General features: G+C 36.5%; 1 protein-coding gene across 13 annotated transcripts in view; it reads left to right on the top strand.

The window, feature by feature from the left end:
- Nucleotides 1-19,365, top strand: part of RYR2 (ryanodine receptor 2) — an 820,811-nt gene that overhangs the window by 569,384 nt on the left and 232,062 nt on the right. For all 13 annotated transcript variants that reach the window (XR_015157121.1, XR_015157120.1, XR_015157122.1 and 10 more), the window contains exons 40-48: nt 356-499; nt 3,096-3,369; nt 8,067-8,181; nt 9,813-9,945; nt 10,150-10,253; nt 13,235-13,370; nt 13,914-14,100; nt 15,831-15,936; nt 18,904-19,024. Coding sequence is in view for 10 of the 13 variants with exons in the window: in XM_086382784.1 (XP_086238910.1) it covers nt 356-499; nt 3,096-3,369; nt 8,067-8,181; nt 9,813-9,945; nt 10,150-10,253; nt 13,235-13,370; nt 13,914-14,100; nt 15,831-15,936; nt 18,904-19,024 (1,320 nt within the window). In the remaining 3 variants the exon portion in view is untranslated. The remainder of the gene's footprint in view (nt 1-355; nt 500-3,095; nt 3,370-8,066; nt 8,182-9,812; nt 9,946-10,149; nt 10,254-13,234; nt 13,371-13,913; nt 14,101-15,830; nt 15,937-18,903; nt 19,025-19,365) is intronic.

Genomic DNA, 19,365 nt, shown 5'->3' with positions numbered 1-19,365 from the left:
CCCATGGTCAAGAGATGCCTAAGGTTAGCTTAAGTAGTAGAATGGATTTTAACTCCTAGAAGAGTCTTTTTGCTCTCTGCTTGGCTTTATATTTTGTGCTAGCTGCTGATAGCTCCAGTCTCACAAAAACAGGGGGAAAAGAGAAAGCAGAAAAAGAGAGCAATGAATGAATCTTACCTGTGAATGCTAGTGGAAAAGATCACTTAACTTGGTTTCCTCAGATGTTTTAGGCATGGTAGCATTGCTTTAAGCTATGAGTGGAAAAAATTGCAAAACCTGAGAATTGTTTCCCCTCAATGTATTTTTTAAACATTATTTGTTCTTTTCTTATTTCTCTTTGTCTTCTTCCTACTAGGAATTGAGCTGGATGAAGATAGGTCTCTGGATGGAAACAATGATTTAACTATTAGAGGACGCCTGCTGTCCTTGGTAGAAAAGGTGACATACCTGAAGAAGAAGCAAGCGGAAAAGCCAGTTGAGAGTGACTCCAAGAAGTCATGTAAGCTATAAAAGGGCACTGCCAGAATGACTCCACCACGGCATTTATTCATTGTTTGAACAAATATCATACTAGACGAACCAGTAAGAAAATTGAATTTGCAACTTGCAAGAATCACATTAAGTAGATCCCCATAGCCACCAGAGGTAGATAGCAGCATCAGACTGTATTTGCAGGAACAGATTGAGAGATGGCAGTTTTCTAAGGGTGGATGGGCTATCCCTAGAGAAGTAAAGATTTAGGGGAACAGATATACACACATGGCTGATTCATGTCAATGTATGGCAAAAACCACTACAATATTATAAAGTAATTAGCCTCCAATTAAGACAAATAAATTAAAAAAGGAATTGGATCAGAGTCTATCAAGAGAAAGTATAAAATGAGTAATTTAGCCTTCATATTTAAATATTTGCTGTTGACCTTCAAATATTCTTGCATCAAGTTAAATAAGCCTTTTCTTAAAGTTTAAATAGATATTGTCTGTAACTATATTTTGGTTTGGAAATATTTTCTAGAGCCTTATGCATTTCTGATTCATCCACATCCTATTTAACTGAAAAGTCATAGCTGATATCATAGCTGATACTCTGTGAAACCAAAGAAAACACACTGAGGCAACGGGTCTCTCAGACCTGCATACTCATTCAGAAAGGGTTCATGAAGTAGGTCTGTGAGATCAGCTGATTTACTGTCTCACTTCTGAGACTCCATTCATGTAAGAGGCAGTGTCAGTTTATTAACAGCTTTTATGGAAAGAAAAAAACAAACTCATGCAAATTTTGTCTTTTTTCCCACTAACTTACAATGCAAACCTTTTATCCATATAATTACTTCTAAATTTATTTTTCAGTATCACAACCACATTTGAGTCAGGTCTTCCAAATCAGAGTTCAGAGTTTCTTATGAAGCATTTTTTGTTATTATCAGGTTCATGATTTCGACCTATTAACAATGACTACATGGTTTTGAGATATGTAGAAGTATATTGGCGTTTTATCTAAATTTTATATTTGGTTAAAATTGGTGAAAAGTAAAGTGTGTCTGACTCTTTGCAACCCTGATTGGACTGTAGCCTGCCAGGCTTCTCTGTTCATGAAGTTCTCCAGGCAAGAATGCTAGAGCGGGAAGCCATTTCCTTCTCCAGAGGATCTTCCCAACCCAGGGATCAAACCCGGGTCTCCTGCAGTACGGGCAGGTTCTCAGATGGTAATCTGAGCTTTGTGTGTGTGTGTTTTTCTTTAATAAGGCATAGATTAAAACAGATTAGCAGTTTCTTTTGGAAATCAGCCAGTGTATTGATGATAGGAATTTAGTACCTCTGTATGAATTAAGACTCTTGAGAGTCCCTTGGACAGTAAGGAGATCAAACCAGTCAATCTTGAAGGAAATCAACCCTGAATATTCATTGGAAGGTTTGATGCTGAATCTGAAGCTTCAATACTCTGGCCACCTGATGTAAACAGATGACTCATTGGAAAAGACCCTGATCTGGGAAAGATTAAAGGCAGAAAGAGAAAAGGGCGACAGAGGATGAGATGGCTGGATGGTATCACCAATTCACTGGACATGATCTTGGGCAAACTCTGGGGATGGTGAGGGACAGAGAAGCCTGGAATGCTGCAGCCTGTGAGGTTACGAAGAGTCAGACACGTCTTGGTGACTGAACAACAGCAACAACATAAGTCAGTCACATCAACCCTACTTAGCTTTGATAATTTTACTATATATTTTAAGAGGTTTGAAAGTTCTGTTGCTTTTAAATGTGTTATTGCTGATCACACTGCAAGTAATCATCTATGTGTGGGATAACTTTTCAACTTAATACAGCTTTACAGTCAAATCCTTTGAAGACATTTTAAGTGACAATTAGGGATACAAATTGAAATAGAAATGTAATTTCATGAGGTCGCTACTACTAAGTACTTAAATGAGGATACAGTTGGATTAAAAAAGAAGCTCCTTGAATGACCATGACTGACCTTTATAAGGATATATGATGTCAAATCTTTTTGGAGGAAATGAATGAAACAAAGAAAATAAAAGTAATAAGACAACCCATTGATTGCCCTAGGGATTGCCAATAGTAGTTCTAGAAAAGCTGCTATAATTTTGAAATAGCTTAAATGCCTTAGTTATAAGAATAATTTTTAAAGAAAGTTTGTGTATTTTTATCCTTGATTACCTGTTAACTCATCTTTATTGACATACTGTCACTGATAATTGTTTAAAGAATATATTTTTTCAAAAAATTATTCCTTTTCAATTCTTGTACAAATATAGATGGCAGTTTGGGTTATATCCTGGTGGCTCAGATGGTAAAGTGTCTGCCTACAATGTGGGAGACCTGGGTTCGATCCCTGGGTGGGGAAGATCCCTTGGAGAAGGAAATGGCAACCCACTCCAGTACTCTTGCCTGGAAAATCCCATGGACTGAGGAGCGTGGTAGGCTACAGTTCATGGGGTTGCAAAGAGTCAGACACAACTGAGTGACTTCACTTTCACTTTTGGGTTATCTGAAATATGCATTTGAAATGCCCATCTCATCTGCCTGATTATTTTCCTTTCTTAAGAATTATCCATGATTACTTTGCAGCCACTCTTCAGCAGTTGATTTCTGAGACCATGGTCCGATGGGCTCAAGAGTCTGTTATTGAAGACCCTGAATTGGTGAGGGCCATGTTTGTATTGCTCCATCGACAGTATGATGGCATTGGGGGTCTGGTACGGGCTCTGCCAAAGACCTACACTATAAATGGTGTTTCTGTGGAGGATACCATCAATCTGCTGGCATCTCTTGGTCAGATTCGTTCTCTGCTAAGTGTGAGAATGGGCAAAGAGGAAGAGAAACTTATGATTCGTGGATTAGGGTAAGTTATTTAACTATTGATATTATAACCTTTGACTTATAAATGTCTTCTTTCTAATTGTTTATCCCAGTAATAATACAGTGTGCACTTTAGCATAAATACACCATTTAGAGTTTATGATCATGAGATTGTCAGTTTTCTAGAGATTATGTTTCAAAGCTAAATAGGAAAATTGCCCAATAATAATGCATGACTAATTTTACGACTAGATGCCAAGGTGACTGTGGTACATAACAAATATCTTGTTTTTTTTATTAGTTTCTCAGTGATATCAAATCACATATAAAAATACAGATTAATGAAAACATATTAAAATCCATAGGGGTACAAATATTACCGGCAGGAGATAATAAAGAAGTTTCTCCATGTCTCCTGAGGAAATAACGGGGGATGAAACAGCTATTCAGAAAATTCAACATCATAGGTTGTACTTTATGTAAATTTCAGGGTTAACATTTTCTTTATTGAATTATAGTTGGTTTACAAAGTTGTCTCAGTTTCTGGTATATAACAAAGTGATTCAGATATATATACATATATATATATGTATATATATATACACACTCAGATATATCTATATATCTTCTATATATATAGATATGTTTTTGTTATCTTTTTCATGTTCTCTTCCTTTATGGTTTATCACAAGATATTAGAATATAGATCCCTGTGCTGTACAACCTTTTTATTTATCCATCCTATATGTAGCAATTGACATCTGCTACCTTAGACAGGGTTAACATTTACGCCGCATGCATAGTCTAAGGATCCACTAGCTGAGAAAATACAAAACATAAAATTTGGCCTGAAGCTATGCTTTCTCAACTCAGTTCACTGTGAACAGGAAAAGCCTCCATGCTACCAAAGATTAGCCCCTAGTCGGAAAGTGCAGAGCACCTAAGAAAACAGTCCACCGTCGGCAGGTCTGCAGATACAATGAAGAGTGGAGTTAGAACACCTCCCCCAAGAACTACAAATCGTGAAAGCCAGAAAGATAACACAAAGTTACTATATCTAAAATGTTTAAAAATGCTAAGAAACAAATGAAATCCTCAAAATGAGACACACAAAAAGTCCATGAAAAATTGAAAAATATCCACAGAGAAGTTCTAGAAGTGAAAAATATAATAATTGGCATTAAGAGCAGTGATTAATAAAAGTATCAAAATAAATAGATAAGTAGATAAGTAGATAAATAGATAAGTAGATAAATAAAACAGAAGAGAATTAATAAATAGAATCATAGGTCTGAGGAGATTAAGAAGTTAAGAAACCTGGGGAATAGTATAAGAAGATCCTTCATATGCCAAGTAGGGTTTGTGGAAAAGACAGAATAGATGAACTATAGCAGGAGAACTTGGAAGAGCTATTGGCTAGAGGTTTTCAGAACTGAAGGCAAACCTGAACTTAGCTATCCCTAGAGTACACATACTTCCACACCCACAGCTGGGTAGATTGTAGTGAAACTCCATAAAGCCAGTGACAAACAGAATATTTTGAAAGCAAGTAGAAAAGCCCAGACACTTGAAACAACGTTTAGCATTCTCAACTGCAAAACCAGTGATCATAATTCAACAAAAGGTCACAAAGTTCTAACAGACCACAAAATAATAACCCTTTATTTAGAATGTGTTACTCAACTAACATTTTATCATCATAAGCTTGTGCTTCATGTGGATTTGAATACTGGAGTTTATGTTCCATATTCAAGAGTAAGGGCAAAACAAAGAAATTTCTGAATGTTTACTTATAGTCCCTCATTGAAAGGCCTTCTAAAGGCTGTAAGTATATAATGAAAAAGAAAATGGAATTCAGAAGAGTGGGAGGTAATTTGTTTCAGTGAGTATGTTACTGGCACATATATGCATATATGTAAGCATTCATGGTTTGGGAATCAGAAAATACGAGAGAGGCACTTCCCTGTGATCCAGTGATCGAGACTTCACCTTCTAGTGCGGAGACTGTGGATTCAAGCCCTGGTTGGGGAGCTGATCCCACATGCCTCATGGCCAAAATCTAAAACATAAAACAGAAGCAATATTGTAATAAATTCAATAAAGACTTAAAGATGGTCCACATCAAAAAAATCACAGAAGCAATATTGTAATAAATTCAATAAAGACTTAAAGATGGTCCACATCAAAAAAATCTTTAAAAAAGAAAATATAAGAGAATTAAAATAACCAGAGAAAAACAAAAGCTTAAATTAAGCTGTATGATATTCATAAGAAAGAAATACCTAAATGTAAAGATGTAAAAATCTGGAATGTAGAATGCTGAAAAGTGATGCAAAAGACAAATACTTAGGCCCCTCACTACCAAAAAAGCTAATTTGGTTCTATGAATAACAGATCAAAGAGATAATGATATCCAGTGACATAGGTAAAATAAAACACTAACAATGTGTGTGTGTGTGTGTTAGTCACTCAGTTGTGTTGTGTGACACTGTGGGCTGTAGCCTGCCAAGCTCCTCTGTCCATAGAATGCCCCAGGTAAGGATACTGGAGTGGATAGGCATTCCCTTCTCCAGGAATCTCCTGCATTGAAGCAGACTCTTTACCATCTACAAGTAATCAATAAATAGGGTTAAAAAACCTTGGAGTTGGCTCTTGAAAAACAACTAAGGAAACAGAATAACCGATGTTTTCTCTGGCTAAAAAGTTTATTCTGAGGGGGGAGGAAAAAAACAAAGTATGGAAAGACACAAATTATGTGATATTTATGTACATTTAAAATTCAGAACCTTATATTTCCTCTGGGACTATTAAATATTTGAAACCATAAACTGGAGAGGTTATATATCAGAAATCCTTATAATGATTGCATGCTGAAAATCAGTGTACTTTTGGGACAAAGAAGGAAAACAGACTGAAACAACATAAGCTAATTTTATGTTCTTTATTTATGACTGTCTGTGCATGAGCCTTTTTTGGGAATATTAGTGCTTAAATCTAACCTGAGGGAGCTGTCTGGTGAGAAGTCTTCTTAATTAAATGAGAAAGGAAGCCTTCCAGGAAATGGAGAGCACTTTCTTCCTAAATGACCATGTAACAGTAAGAGGTACTATTAACATATACATCACTCAATAGGGATAAAACTCAAAATGATTATGAAACAAGATAAAATGCTACTTTTTTGTCAGATTAGAAAGATCCCAAAGTGACACATTTAATGAGTGACAACCTGCCTGCTGGTGGTAGAATTAAAGATCCATTTAATTTACCTTGAACTAAAAGCAAATGAGATTTTTCAATTAGATACCTTCCAAAGTTAGGTCATGTAAAAGGATTTGAATTAACAGGAGGACAAATCTCATGATTACATCTGTGGTTTGAGAGTTGAGGTTGTCTTGGCAAATACGCTGCTATTATTTGTGAAGGAAAGGATGCGTTTACCTTATTTGTCCTTGCATGAAATAGATCAGACCTATATTATCCCTGGGTTGCTTTCCAGGCGGCACAGTGGTAAAGAATCTGCCTACCAACGCAGGAGACACAGGACACACTGGTTCAGTCTCTGGGTCAGGAAGATCTGGAGTAGGAAATGGCAACCCACTCCAGTATTCTTGGCTGGAAAATTCCATGTACAGAGGAGCCTGGAGGGCTACAGTCCGTGGGGCTGCAGAGTCGGACACGACTGAGAGCTGAACACACACACAATTAGCCCTGGGCCCCCAAGTCATTTTTCTGAGTAGTGCTACCTAAAAGCTGTCTTCATAAACACAACCTAACAAAGTGATTAATAAATTAAAAGTGAAGAACTAAAACTAAAAGAAAATAATCATACTATTCCACTTTCTTGGTATAGCCAGAATATGACTAAATGAATAGCTGAGTAACTCAGTTAAGGTAATCAGATTCAAAAGGAAAGCTTCAAGTTTCCTGTCAGTTGTATGTTATTTTCTTGCTTTGATTCTGACAGAAAAATGTTTTATGGAAAAGACTCTTGCATGATTTGATATATGTAAAAGTTAACCGAGCTCTCTTTTGCTATGGTTGTTAAACATTAAGATCTTTAAAAATACCTTTATATACATATTATAATAATATGTAATGCAATAATAATGAAACATTTGAGGTATCATTTTCTGCCATTTCTTTAAATTAAATGTCTCTTTTAATAAGTAGGATTACTTGTACCTGGACTTCAGTTTAGTTTGGTGTCTTTTGGGGAATACATCGCCTTTAAAAGAATTTCACAAGAATAATAAGATAAATGTAGCAGGAAATAACACTACTGTTCTTAAACATACAAATGATGAATATAGTTCTAAAAACAGTGTATGTGAAAAGGAGAGATACTTATACAGCAATTATTAATATAGGAACTTTCATAAGAATGTAAGAATAACACTGCTTCATATTTCTGTACAAAATAAGGTTGAATTTGGATATCCATGGAATTAGGAATGATAAGTGTCCCAAAATCTATGTCATATAAATCAATATTTACTTATTTAGTACATTTCTTGCAATTAAAAAGAATAAACACTTTGTATAATATCTTTGGAAAACTTTCTGTATTTTTGAGGAAAGCCCAATTAGCCTTATTTACTTTTAAGGTTTGGTGATGATTTCTCTTACTTGTCCATACATGCCAGTAATTATTTCCAAAATACTTATCATGATCTCAGATAAATTTTTGTTTAAATTTGCTGTAACTCTTTGCTTCGCTTATACTTGTGTTGTCCTTTCTAGGGATATCATGAACAATAAAGTGTTTTACCAGCATCCTAATCTCATGAGGGCCCTTGGGATGCATGAGACAGTGATGGAGGTCATGGTGAATGTCCTTGGAGGTGGAGAGTCCAAGGTAAAGGAAACCCTTTAATTCTTGGGATGCCATTTACTACAACCTCCTAGAGTACATTCATTGTGTATTCTTGATGTGGATTTTGCAAATCCTCTTAGGACTCTTTTTTAAACAATCCCTTACAGATTGAGAGGTGGCTGTGCTTCTACAGTCACCCCCACAGGATCCACAGGTGATTGGTTCCAGGACCTTACTGCAGATACCAAAATCCACAGATTCTCTGGTCCCTTAGGTTAAGTGCATAGTATTTGTATAAAACCTATGCACATTCTCTCATATACTCTGAATCGTATCTAGATCACTTATAATACCTGATATAAATGCTATCTAAATAGTTATTGGCACATAGCAAACTCAGGTTTTGCTTTTTAAAACATTCTGTAATTTTTGCTTTTTGGTTGAATCTGCAGATGTGTAACCTGCAGATAAAGAGTTCTGACTGAAGTTTTTTCCTTTGATATTGATAATTTGCTTGAAAAAGTGAACATGTTAGTCACTTAGTTGTATCTGACTCTTTGTGATCCCATGGACTGTAGCCCACCAGGCTTCTCTGTCCATGGAATTCTCCAGGCAAGAATACTGGAGTGGTTGCCATTCCCTTTCCCAGGGGATCTCCTGACTCAGGGATCAGACCCAGGGACTGAACCCAGGTCTTCTGCATTGCAGGCAGATTCTTCACCATCTGAGTCACCAGGGAAGCCTAATAATTTATCTAATGCCATGTAACTTGCTATTTTCTGTATAATTCTCATTTAGAAGATATTTAGAAACTATAACAGTTAATAGTATGCTAATTTTTATAAAATTAAATACATTTCCATCACATTCAAAGTCTGTAACAAAAACATGCTATCCAGACCTGTTTCCTTGATTCAGACAACAGTTGGTTCCACTGAATTCCTGAGTCCATTTTTCTCATGTTCAGACTCTTGGTTAGGCAAACTTATAAAGATATTTATAAAATATTCTGTTTAATAAGAACTTGGAGTCTTTGGGGATTAAGATCTAGATGTCAAGGGAGATATGTTTGCTGGGGCCTAGCAGGCAGACCTTCCAGGAAGGGTGTTCATCACAGGAGACAAGTCATGTGCCAGTCAGGGAAGATCTGAATTTCCTGGAATCTTAATAATAATACAACAACAACGCTGATGATAAGAGCATCCTATTATGTGGTTCCAAATATTAAACTGGGTATTTTTCACAAAATGCCTCATTGAACTGTCCTTCCTTTGCCTAAAGTAAATATTATTATCCATCTTATTCCAATTTTGCAGAACAAAATCTGTGAGATGGTTTAATTTTCCAAGGAAGCGCAGCTAATAGTGGGCGTCAAGAATCACAGTTGAGCCTGCCTGAATCCTAAAGTAGGCTCATGCTACCTTTAAGTATAGGGCTGTAGATTAATTCCATATCAGACCATTGACAATAGTTAGGTTTCCTATTAGTGCCAGGCTTGATTTTTGGTAGCTCTAGGACTAGGTGAGCCTTCATCTGGACATTCAGAGGTCTTCAGTACCCGAGGCTTGGTAGACGTGGGCACACATGATTGCACAATCTGATTGAGACCTCAACTTCAGAACTATTAACAAAGATCTTTTACTTTCCCAGCTAACTAAATGCTCTTTATGTAGGAAATCACTTTTCCGAAGATGGTGGCCAACTGTTGCCGTTTTCTCTGTTACTTCTGTCGTATAAGCAGGCAGAATCAGAAAGCTATGTTTGATCATCTGAGTTATTTACTGGAAAACAGCAGTGTTGGTCTTGGTAAGTAAATGTATGACTTTCATTGAATCTTTAAGATAAAAGGGATATACAAACTGGGTTTTAAAACTAAACTTTAAATTATTTTGGATTGGTACAGTGTGCATTATATTTAGAAATGAAATTCTATGTGAAAGTATGTTTTTATATGGGACTCAGAGTTACAGCACAATTCAGGTTTTGTTCCATCTTTGCTTTAATTAACAGCCTCACCAGCTATGAGAGGGTCAACACCACTGGATGTGGCAGCAGCCTCGGTGATGGATAATAATGAACTAGCTTTAGCTTTGCGGGAGCCAGATCTGGAAAAGGTAGGCACAATCTCTTACTGCTGTGCTTGTGTGAGTTACAGTTGTTTATAGTTGTTTCTCAAGATATTTAGCTATAAATAGTTATAATTATATGTTGTTATAACTATAATATACTATGTATTATAAATATGTTACACTTATTATATGTAATAGACTTCCCTGGTGGCTCAGACACCAGGGAATCTGTCTGTGCTGCAGGAGACATGGGTTCGATTCCTGGGTTGGGAAGATTCCCTAGAGAAGGGAATAGCTCCCCACTCCAGTATTCTTGCCTGGAGAATTCCATGGACAGAGTAACCTGGTTGGCTAGAGTCCATGGAGTTGCAAAGAGTCAGACACAATTGAGTGACTAATACAATATATGTTATTATATATAATACATACTATTATATGTAATATAATTTTAAGTTATAAAGAACAAGAAATTTAAGATATTTTCTCCAATCACATGCATTTTTCTTTGGAAAGAGAATCAACTTTATATTCTTGGATGTTTATGTCCTTTTACAATAATTTGCTGTCACTTTTACTTGATGCATTTTTACTTTCTTTAAAGGTTGTTTTAACATCTCATGTATATAATTTATATCACACAAGTTTGCATATCACACTGCAAGGTATTACTAGTATACTAAAGGCTGTGCCCTCTAATCATAGTAAGCCATATGTATGTTTACCAAAATACGGATAAATTTCCCCCATATTTTAATTGCAGTTCCATTCTAAATAGTCTACCTGAGCCTCCCCTGCAGCCAGAGTGTCTCTTCAAAGTTTCATGTTAATCTTCTGCCCAGAACCTTCTAGACTTTCTTTCTCACCTTGAGTGACGGTAAAAGGCATTTGAATAGTTCCTACCCTATCTATCACGTATTGTCTTACTTCGTTTCTCGCCACTCTCCAGTGCTTGGTGCTCTAGCCACAATGGTCCCCTTGCTGTGACTGGAACTTGCCAGGTCTGCGCCTGCTCTAGGGCCTTGGCACTTGCTGTTCGCTCCATCTGTAGTATTCTTTCGCCAGATGTCCTCATGGCTCTTTTCCAGACATCCTTCCAGTCATTGCTCCAAAGTCACCTTTCTACCCTTCTGTATCTGTGCTATAGTTTAAATATTTATGGTTTAAAATTATATTTAAAATCTATATGTATTTTTCAAAATCTACTTCTTTGTATAATGTAAAGCCAATGAGCACAGGGCTTTTTTTTTTCTCTGTCACTCTCTGCTTTTTTTCCAGTCAGTGCATAGCTGTTGAAGGCATTAAAAAGTGGATTCTTCCTCAAATCCTTCTGATGTGCTAGTCAAGCATCATGCAGCTTTATATCTCTGAATACCTCTGGAAAATTTTTTCCCTTATATAATCCAAAATATTTTAATCTACACATGGATAAAATAGCTAGTATTTTTTTTTTTAAGTAGACAATGCTGAATGCTGAGTAGGCTTTGGAGCAACTGGAATACTCATCTATTGCTGTTGGGATGAAAAATGGTTAGTCAGTTGGAAAGCAGTTTGGCATTATTTTTAATAAGTTAAATATTCACTTATCATAAATATATGTGTAGCCTTTCCAGTACCAGGTATTTACTCAATAGAAATATAAATGTATGTCTCTACAAAGATGTGTACATGAATATTGATAATGGTTTTACTTACCTGAGCCCAAAACTGGAGACAACTCAAATGTCCATCAGCTGGTCAAAAAAAAAAAAAAAAAACACAGAACCTGGGGTATTTCCATAAGTAGCAAAATGCCATGATTAGGCTCTAAAAAGGAATGGATTGCCGACATGTATTCTAACATGAATGAATCTCAAAGTCATTATTCTGAGTGAAAGAAGCCAGACTCAGAAAGACCACAGTGTGTGACTGCATGTATCAGTGTCCTGGAACACGCAGACTAGTCTGTAGTGGCAGAACACAGGTGATCAAGACCTGGGCTTGTAGGGAGGGATAGACTGCAAAAAGCACAGGATCTGAGAAGCAATGGAAACACTCTGCATCTTGACTGTGGGTGTTCCTACAGATGGAAAAATCTCTCAAAGCTCATTGAATTTATACTTTATATAGATGAATTTATTGTACATAAATTATACCTCAATGAGGATGATGTAAAATATTTTTAGCTGTCTTATATAAGACTGACTTCTCTTGTGACTGATCTGGATGTAGGTTTTTGGTGTTTTTTTTTTTTTGATAAGTTGCTTCTCTTACCATCTGCCCTAGGGATTTCTTTTTAAAACTCGTTCTGTGATGAAATCTTGTAGAGGATCAATATTCACATAAGATGGAATATTTTAAAAGACCAAGCTAACCAGAAATTTTAATGTGTTAAATTTAACAATACAGAAAGATAGGGAGTGTCACCCCAAACTTTATAGATAGTTAACCCATGGCTCAGGACACTAAGCCATGATACGTGGCTCATGATAGACTAAGTCCTAATTCAGGTCAGATTTGAACCTAAGGATATTTGACTGTAAGCTTCTCTAAGCTTAGATTTCTCTACTTCTCTAGGGTGTCCTCTCACACACACCCATCCCCCCATTAAACTGATACTTTAATTTGGGAGTAATTAACTTCTTTAAAACATCATTATATCTCAGGTGGAACTTGCAATATCTCAGATGGATTCAGGTTTTACATTGGGCCAGAGATCATTAGGCATTTTCGAAGTTTATCAATATTATAACTCTTGTGGGTAAAAGTCTCAGACGATACGAAATTTAGGGATATTTTTCTTTCATGAAGTTCCTTTGTAAGCATTTTTACTGTGACAACACCTTGTTATGATTTATCAGTATTTCTTGATTTCTGTGGTTTTATTACAGGGGGTTCATGTAGATGGTCATGAGATTAAAATGAATTTGTTTTTGCAAGTGATTTTTAAACCATCCTTTGAGGATATGATTTACCATGTCTAGTGCAAGCATCTAAATGAGTTCTCACCCCATGGGTGATACTTATACTTATCTTCTTCTCTGTTGTAGGTGGTTCGGTATTTGGCTGGTTGTGGACTGCAGAGTTGCCAGATGCTAGTGTCAAAGGGTTATCCAGACATTGGGTGGAATCCAGTTGAAGGAGAGAGATATCTTGACTTTCTCAGATTTGCTGTCTTCTGTAATGGTAGGATGAATCTCACAGGGTCTTTTAAAAACATTATTTTAAAACTTAAAAAAAAAATAAAGGGTATAAAATAATGAGGCATCCCAGCATTTTCATGAAGGAAGTAAATAGTAATAAAGAAATTGACTATTTTGTAATCATTAAGTTTTTTCACAGTAATCATTTATTTTAAAATATTTCTTTTGATACATGCTAGGCTTTCATTATTAAATTAAAAATGTTAGGCACTTAGATTCTCGCTCTTTATATCATTAGATTCTAATAATAGCTACAATCTTCACTCCATGTAGCAAATTAACAAAAATAAATAGTTTCTGTCTCCATCATGCTTTTCTTTACTTTGAAAATGTTAAGTGAAAGAAAAGAGCTTTCCTGTGTTTTGTGTATAGAACCCTAGTCATTTGGATTGGACTTTGGCTCTGCTACTGCCTTATTTGATTTTAGTTATTTTTCTTCAAATGTAAATGAATTACTATAATGTTATTTCCTCTGAACTTCCATGTAGTCAATGCTTGTTTCCTCCTTTTTCCCATTTGATCCTAGGGGAAAGCGTGGAGGAGAATGCAAATGTAGTGGTGAGATTGCTCATCCGGAGGCCTGAGTGTTTCGGTCCCGCCTTGAGGGGGGAAGGTGGGAATGGCCTGCTTGCAGCCATGGAAGAAGCCATAAAAATAGCCGAGGATCCCTCTAGAGATGGTCCCTCACCAACTACTGGATCCAGCAAAACCCCGTAGGTCAAATATACACACTCTTAAAATTCACTGATACTACTTGACTTTTAGTTTTACAAAATCAATTTTTGTTCTCTTAATTGTAGTATAATACTCCAATACTCAGGATTTCTCCCCCTGAAAATCAAAGGTGTTTAGGGAGAAGGGATGGAATTTGCTGCTGGAATAGGATGAATGAACAAAGAGACATCAGGAATATTGTGTGGATTTAGTAAAAAGAAATTGAGACTGTTAGAAGGAGATGTATTTTGTGAATTTTCTTAAGGCTCTATGGCATAGTGAGTTATTACAAAAGATGACAGATGAACCTTTAAAGTTAGAGTTTACTGGGAGGATAGCTGGAATGAGTTTTCATGATAATTGTAAGTGAGAAAGAGGCCTTTAGCAAGAGAATGGGGACTTAATTAAACGGGTGTATTGGCAAAGTAAAGAAAAGGAGATGTTGTCATTTTGAGGAATAAAGGGCTTTGTTTAGGTCTTGGTGATGATAATGGGAGGCAGTGACTAACTCACATTTCTCCATAGTATATGTTGTTAACTCACTTCCAGCAATAAGTTCACCCAGGCATGTTGTCCCCGCCTTTTTTGGCCACATCACATGACATTTGGGATCTTAGTTCCCCAATTAGAGATGGAACCTGTCTCCCCTGCAGTTGAAGTGTGGAGTCTTCATGACTGGACCACCGGGAAAGTTCCAGCTTCCTGTTCTTTTAATCTGTGGAGTTGAGTGTCCTGCTTGGGGGACATGTAACCACACTACTAACACTGTTGGTAGAGATATAACAGATAGGCTTAGTGAAGGAAAATTTCCAAGCAGAGAAGTTGTCCTGCAAATCCTGGTTTTCCCACTTAAAGTTCTGGGATAAGTGTTCCATTCACTCTAAGGCAAGTGTTTCAGGATGGGAGCACTCCAAAATCATGTTATGTATTTATCAGTTAGTTGTTGACCAACTAGGGATCTCTTAGTTTTTCTAAGTAGTAGAATGTACATCAAGAGCTTGCTGGTCAAATGTCATGAGAGTGGGTGTACACTTGAGAGCTTTGAAGACATCCTTGCAGGCCAGGAACAATATTGTCAACAAGTCTTCCTGTCACTCTGCAGAGTTAAGTCCAGCTGCGGCAGCTGTCTGCCAGGCCTTCAAAGGGAAGAATGAGATGATTTTCCAGGGCCATCCAGATTTATCTCTCATCAATGAGATAGTGAAATATTTATGTTTTTCATATCATAGTACTTGGGAGCGGGTAGTTGGGCAGAATAAACAGAAAGGTAAGTAAATGAAATCACGTTTATGAAGTACTCTGGGAAAACCACTGTTCTGGGAGTCTTGTAGGACAGATCTTTATCACCCTTTCTCTAATTGTGTGTTGTATAGAAAATCAAATTTACCATTTCCATCCATCAGTTATTTTCTTTGTTAATATCCTGTTTGTCAGTAGAAGTAAGCAGAAACCATCAAATTAATAAGTCTACTTTTTCCTTTTGAAGGATATTTAATATTAAAGTTCCCACACATGTGTTCTTGGCGATAGAATCTCAAATCATATCTTTAACCCATTTTTTTCTTTTAGAAATGATAAGCTATTTATTAAACATATATGTGAAAAGTGTCAGAGGAGGCAGAATTTATTACCATGCTGATCCCTTTCGTTTGAGAAATATGTAATAAATTGAAATGTTACTTTATTATCCTGTTTGCTTTTTTTGTTTCTTTTGAAAAATCCATGAAAGTGATACAGAAGAGGAAGAGGATGATACCATCCACATGGGAAATGCCATCATGACCTTTTATTCAGCTTTAATTGACCTGTTAGGACGATGTGCTCCTGAAATGCATGTAAGTGTCTTGGAGTCCAGGAGCAAAAATCCTGGCTTATCTCTCTCTGTTAAGAGATCCAGCGCTGATGAAGAGCACAAAACATCCAAAACCAGTAATCTTCATGCTCCATTAAAAATAATAGCTGTAGCATAATTGCTGAACAAGTGTTTGTTTAGTTGGAAATACCTTGGTTATAAAAATTAGTAATGAGATTTCAGTATGATTCATTAATAGAATAGTCAGTTCTAATGTATCTCTAAAACTCATATAAGACTTCCCACACTCTAAGAGGGAAAGAGCATATTTTTTCCTATATAATGTCCTTTCCTGTTTTACTGTATGTATAAAGCACCGCTCCGCTCAATAATTATTTCCTTACTATATAGTATTTAGTCCTTTTGAAGGAGCTGCTATGGGAAAGGAAAGAGGTATTGCTTAGTGTTTTCGTAAACTTTCTGACCAAAATGTAATTGAAGTTTGTGGAATGATTCTCTGTGATACATTCTGATATTTTATACTTTTTTCTGTTTTTTCCCCATTGTATTAATTTTAAAAATACTAGCCAGGGTCCATGAAATCAGCTTCATGATCTGTTGATGGGTGGGAAACAACCAGAGGTTGTAGCAGATGGACCAGTGCTATGGAGGAAGGCAGATACACTTCTAAACTGCTCTGAGCATGAAGCCGGAGTGCCTGTTAAATCACCTTTCTCCCTACCCTTCAAATGTTTGGTTTCAGGCAGGCTTTGTTTGTTTCTGTCTTTTTTCTCTCACACCCATAAGTTAAAACATTCTTGCTTTTGGATGTAATCTTTTGTTGTGAATAGAGAGGATTCGCAGGGTGAAGAAATATTAGAATGTTGGAGAACCTGGAGTCTGATTTTTTATACAAACTTGCCGCCAGTGAGTTTTTCATTATAGTAAATTGGACTTGATTGTTAAAAAATTGTGTGTTGGTAGTGATTTCAGACAAAAACCTTTATGCTGACAATATGTGTTCTTTCCCTATTAAAGTAGATGATCAAAGGAATCACAAGAGAAATAATGCTAGTAAATAGAAGATTCTTATTCTACAATATTAAAGGGAAGAAAAACTAAATGACTTAATAAGGAGCTAATCTTGGCATTTCTGAACTCTGTTCATCTTCAGCAACCATTAATTGAGGGGTCTCCTAGGTGTTAGAAATTGAGCTGTGTTTCACACCCTACAGTGAAGGAACAAATGACTCCCTGGCTCTGGAAGTGTCCAGTCTGTTTCAGAGACTGGCCGAGACCTGTAACCATGACAGATCCACATTCTTCATAGGTATTTTATTAGCCAGTGGAGGTCTTACACAGTGGTCCCCAACTTTTTTGACACCAGGGATGGGTTTCGCGGAAGACAGTTTCTCCATGGATTGGGGAGAGAGGGATGGATCGGGAATGATTCAGGTTCATTGCATTTATAGTACACTTTATTTCTGTTATTATTGCATTGATATATAAGGAAATAATTATACAACTCACCACAATGCAGAACCAGTGGGAGCCTTGATCTTGTTCTGCAGCTAGATAGTCCCATCCTGGGGTCATGGGAGACAGTGACACCTAAAGTGAATACTGAGGAGCAAGTGTAAATACAGATGAAACTTCGCTGGCTTGCCCCTCCTCTCACCTCCTGCCATGCAGCTTGGTGTCTAACGGACCGGTAGAAGACTGGGGACCCCAGGTCTAACAGACCTGCTATCATCCATGATCATCATTTTCCCCCATTATAAACCCATTCCTGGAAGAAATCAGTGTAGACTATAGGTACAGATGCACTTACATTTTCATCACAAAACAAGGAAGAGACTAAAGAAGTCATAAATATTAGTATGTGTTCAGAGCCTAGAGATAATAATTTTTCCCTTTGTATGATTGCTCATTTTATGGATAGATATGTATATGTAACTTTGGGGGGTAAGCATTCACAGACCTATCGGGCCTAAAATATTGGGTTGGCCAAAAAGTTTATTTGGGTTTTTTTTGTAAGATGATATGGAAAAATCCAAGTGAACTTTTTGGCTAATCCAGTATTTTAATACCCCAAAGAGGATAAAATCTATTGTTCTAATGGATGTACCTGTCAGCCTGGACTGCAATATATGATTCGTGTGTGTTGAAGTCAATGAAACTGGTGTGGGCAAGTAAATTGTAAGCCTGAAGTGGCAATTTCTGAGAGACATTCAACTTCATTATTTATTTTTAATTAAATTTTTAAAATTAAAGTATAATTACTTTACTGTATTAGTTTCACATGTGCAACATGGTAATTCAAGATTGTTACAGGTTACACTCTAAAGTTATTAGAAAATACTGGCTATATTATCTGTGCTATATAATATATCCTTGTATGTTATTTATTTTATATGTAACAATTTTATCTCTTAATTCCCTCATGCTCTCTTGCCCCTCCACCCTTCTCTTTTCCCATTGGTATCCACTGGTTTTTCCTCTATAACTGTGGTCTCTTTCTGTTTTTGTTATATTTGTTCATTTGTGTTTTTTTTAGATTCCACATGCAGTGATAACATACAGTATTTGTATTTTTCTGTCTGACTCATTTCACTAAGGATAATACGATCTAGAGTATCCTGGGTATATATAATATATAATAATAATACAATAATATATCTTATTATGTATTATATATACACTACAGCTTTATCCATTCATCTGTGGATGGACACTTAGGTTGCTTCTGTATCTATGCAATTATAAATATTGCTGCTGTAAACATTTGGATACATATATTTCTTCAAATTAGTGTTTTTTTCCTTGACTATATACCCAGGAGTGAAATTGCTGGATCATAGAGTGGTTCTATTATGGAAGAGATGTAATTTTGTGTGTAATTAACAGAAAATTATTTCAGACTTAGATTCCCATTCTTTCACTTTTTCAGATACAATTAGAACATTCATTTCACACAATATTCTTCATTGCTTTGTTTTTCTGCCTGTAGTTGATTCATGCTGCCAAAGGAGAAGCCATCAGAATCAGGTCTATTTTGAGATCTCTGATTCCATTGGGAGATTTGGTGGGAGTGATCAGCATCGCTTTTCAGATGCCCACAATAGCCAAAGGTAAGGCCATCTTCCATTCTTTGTAATTCAGTAGGACTTTGGATGACGTGATGGTGGCTTAGATGGTAAAGAGTCCGTCTGCAGTGCAGGATACCTGGGTCCAATCCCTGGGTTGGGAAGATCCCTGGAGGAGAGCGTGGCAACCCACTCCCATATTCTTGCCTGGAGAATCCCCATGGACAGAGGAGCCTGGTGGGCTACAGTCCATGGCATCAGAAAGAGTCGGACGCGACTGAGTGACAGAGTACAGGGCATTGGATGATGTGTTGTTTTCAATAATGTCATTAATACTCGCAGTTTCTTTCCTTGCAGCGTAGTACAATTACATAAGTTTCTTTTAA

Source organism: Bos grunniens, chromosome 28, assembly GCF_055505025.1.
Source record: "Bos grunniens cultivar Pamir isolate PY7600 chromosome 28, Bosgru_T2T1.0, whole genome shotgun sequence".
NCBI lineage: Eukaryota > Metazoa > Chordata > Mammalia > Artiodactyla > Bovidae > Bos > Bos grunniens.
This window is presented reverse-complemented; position numbering and strand designations above follow the sequence as displayed.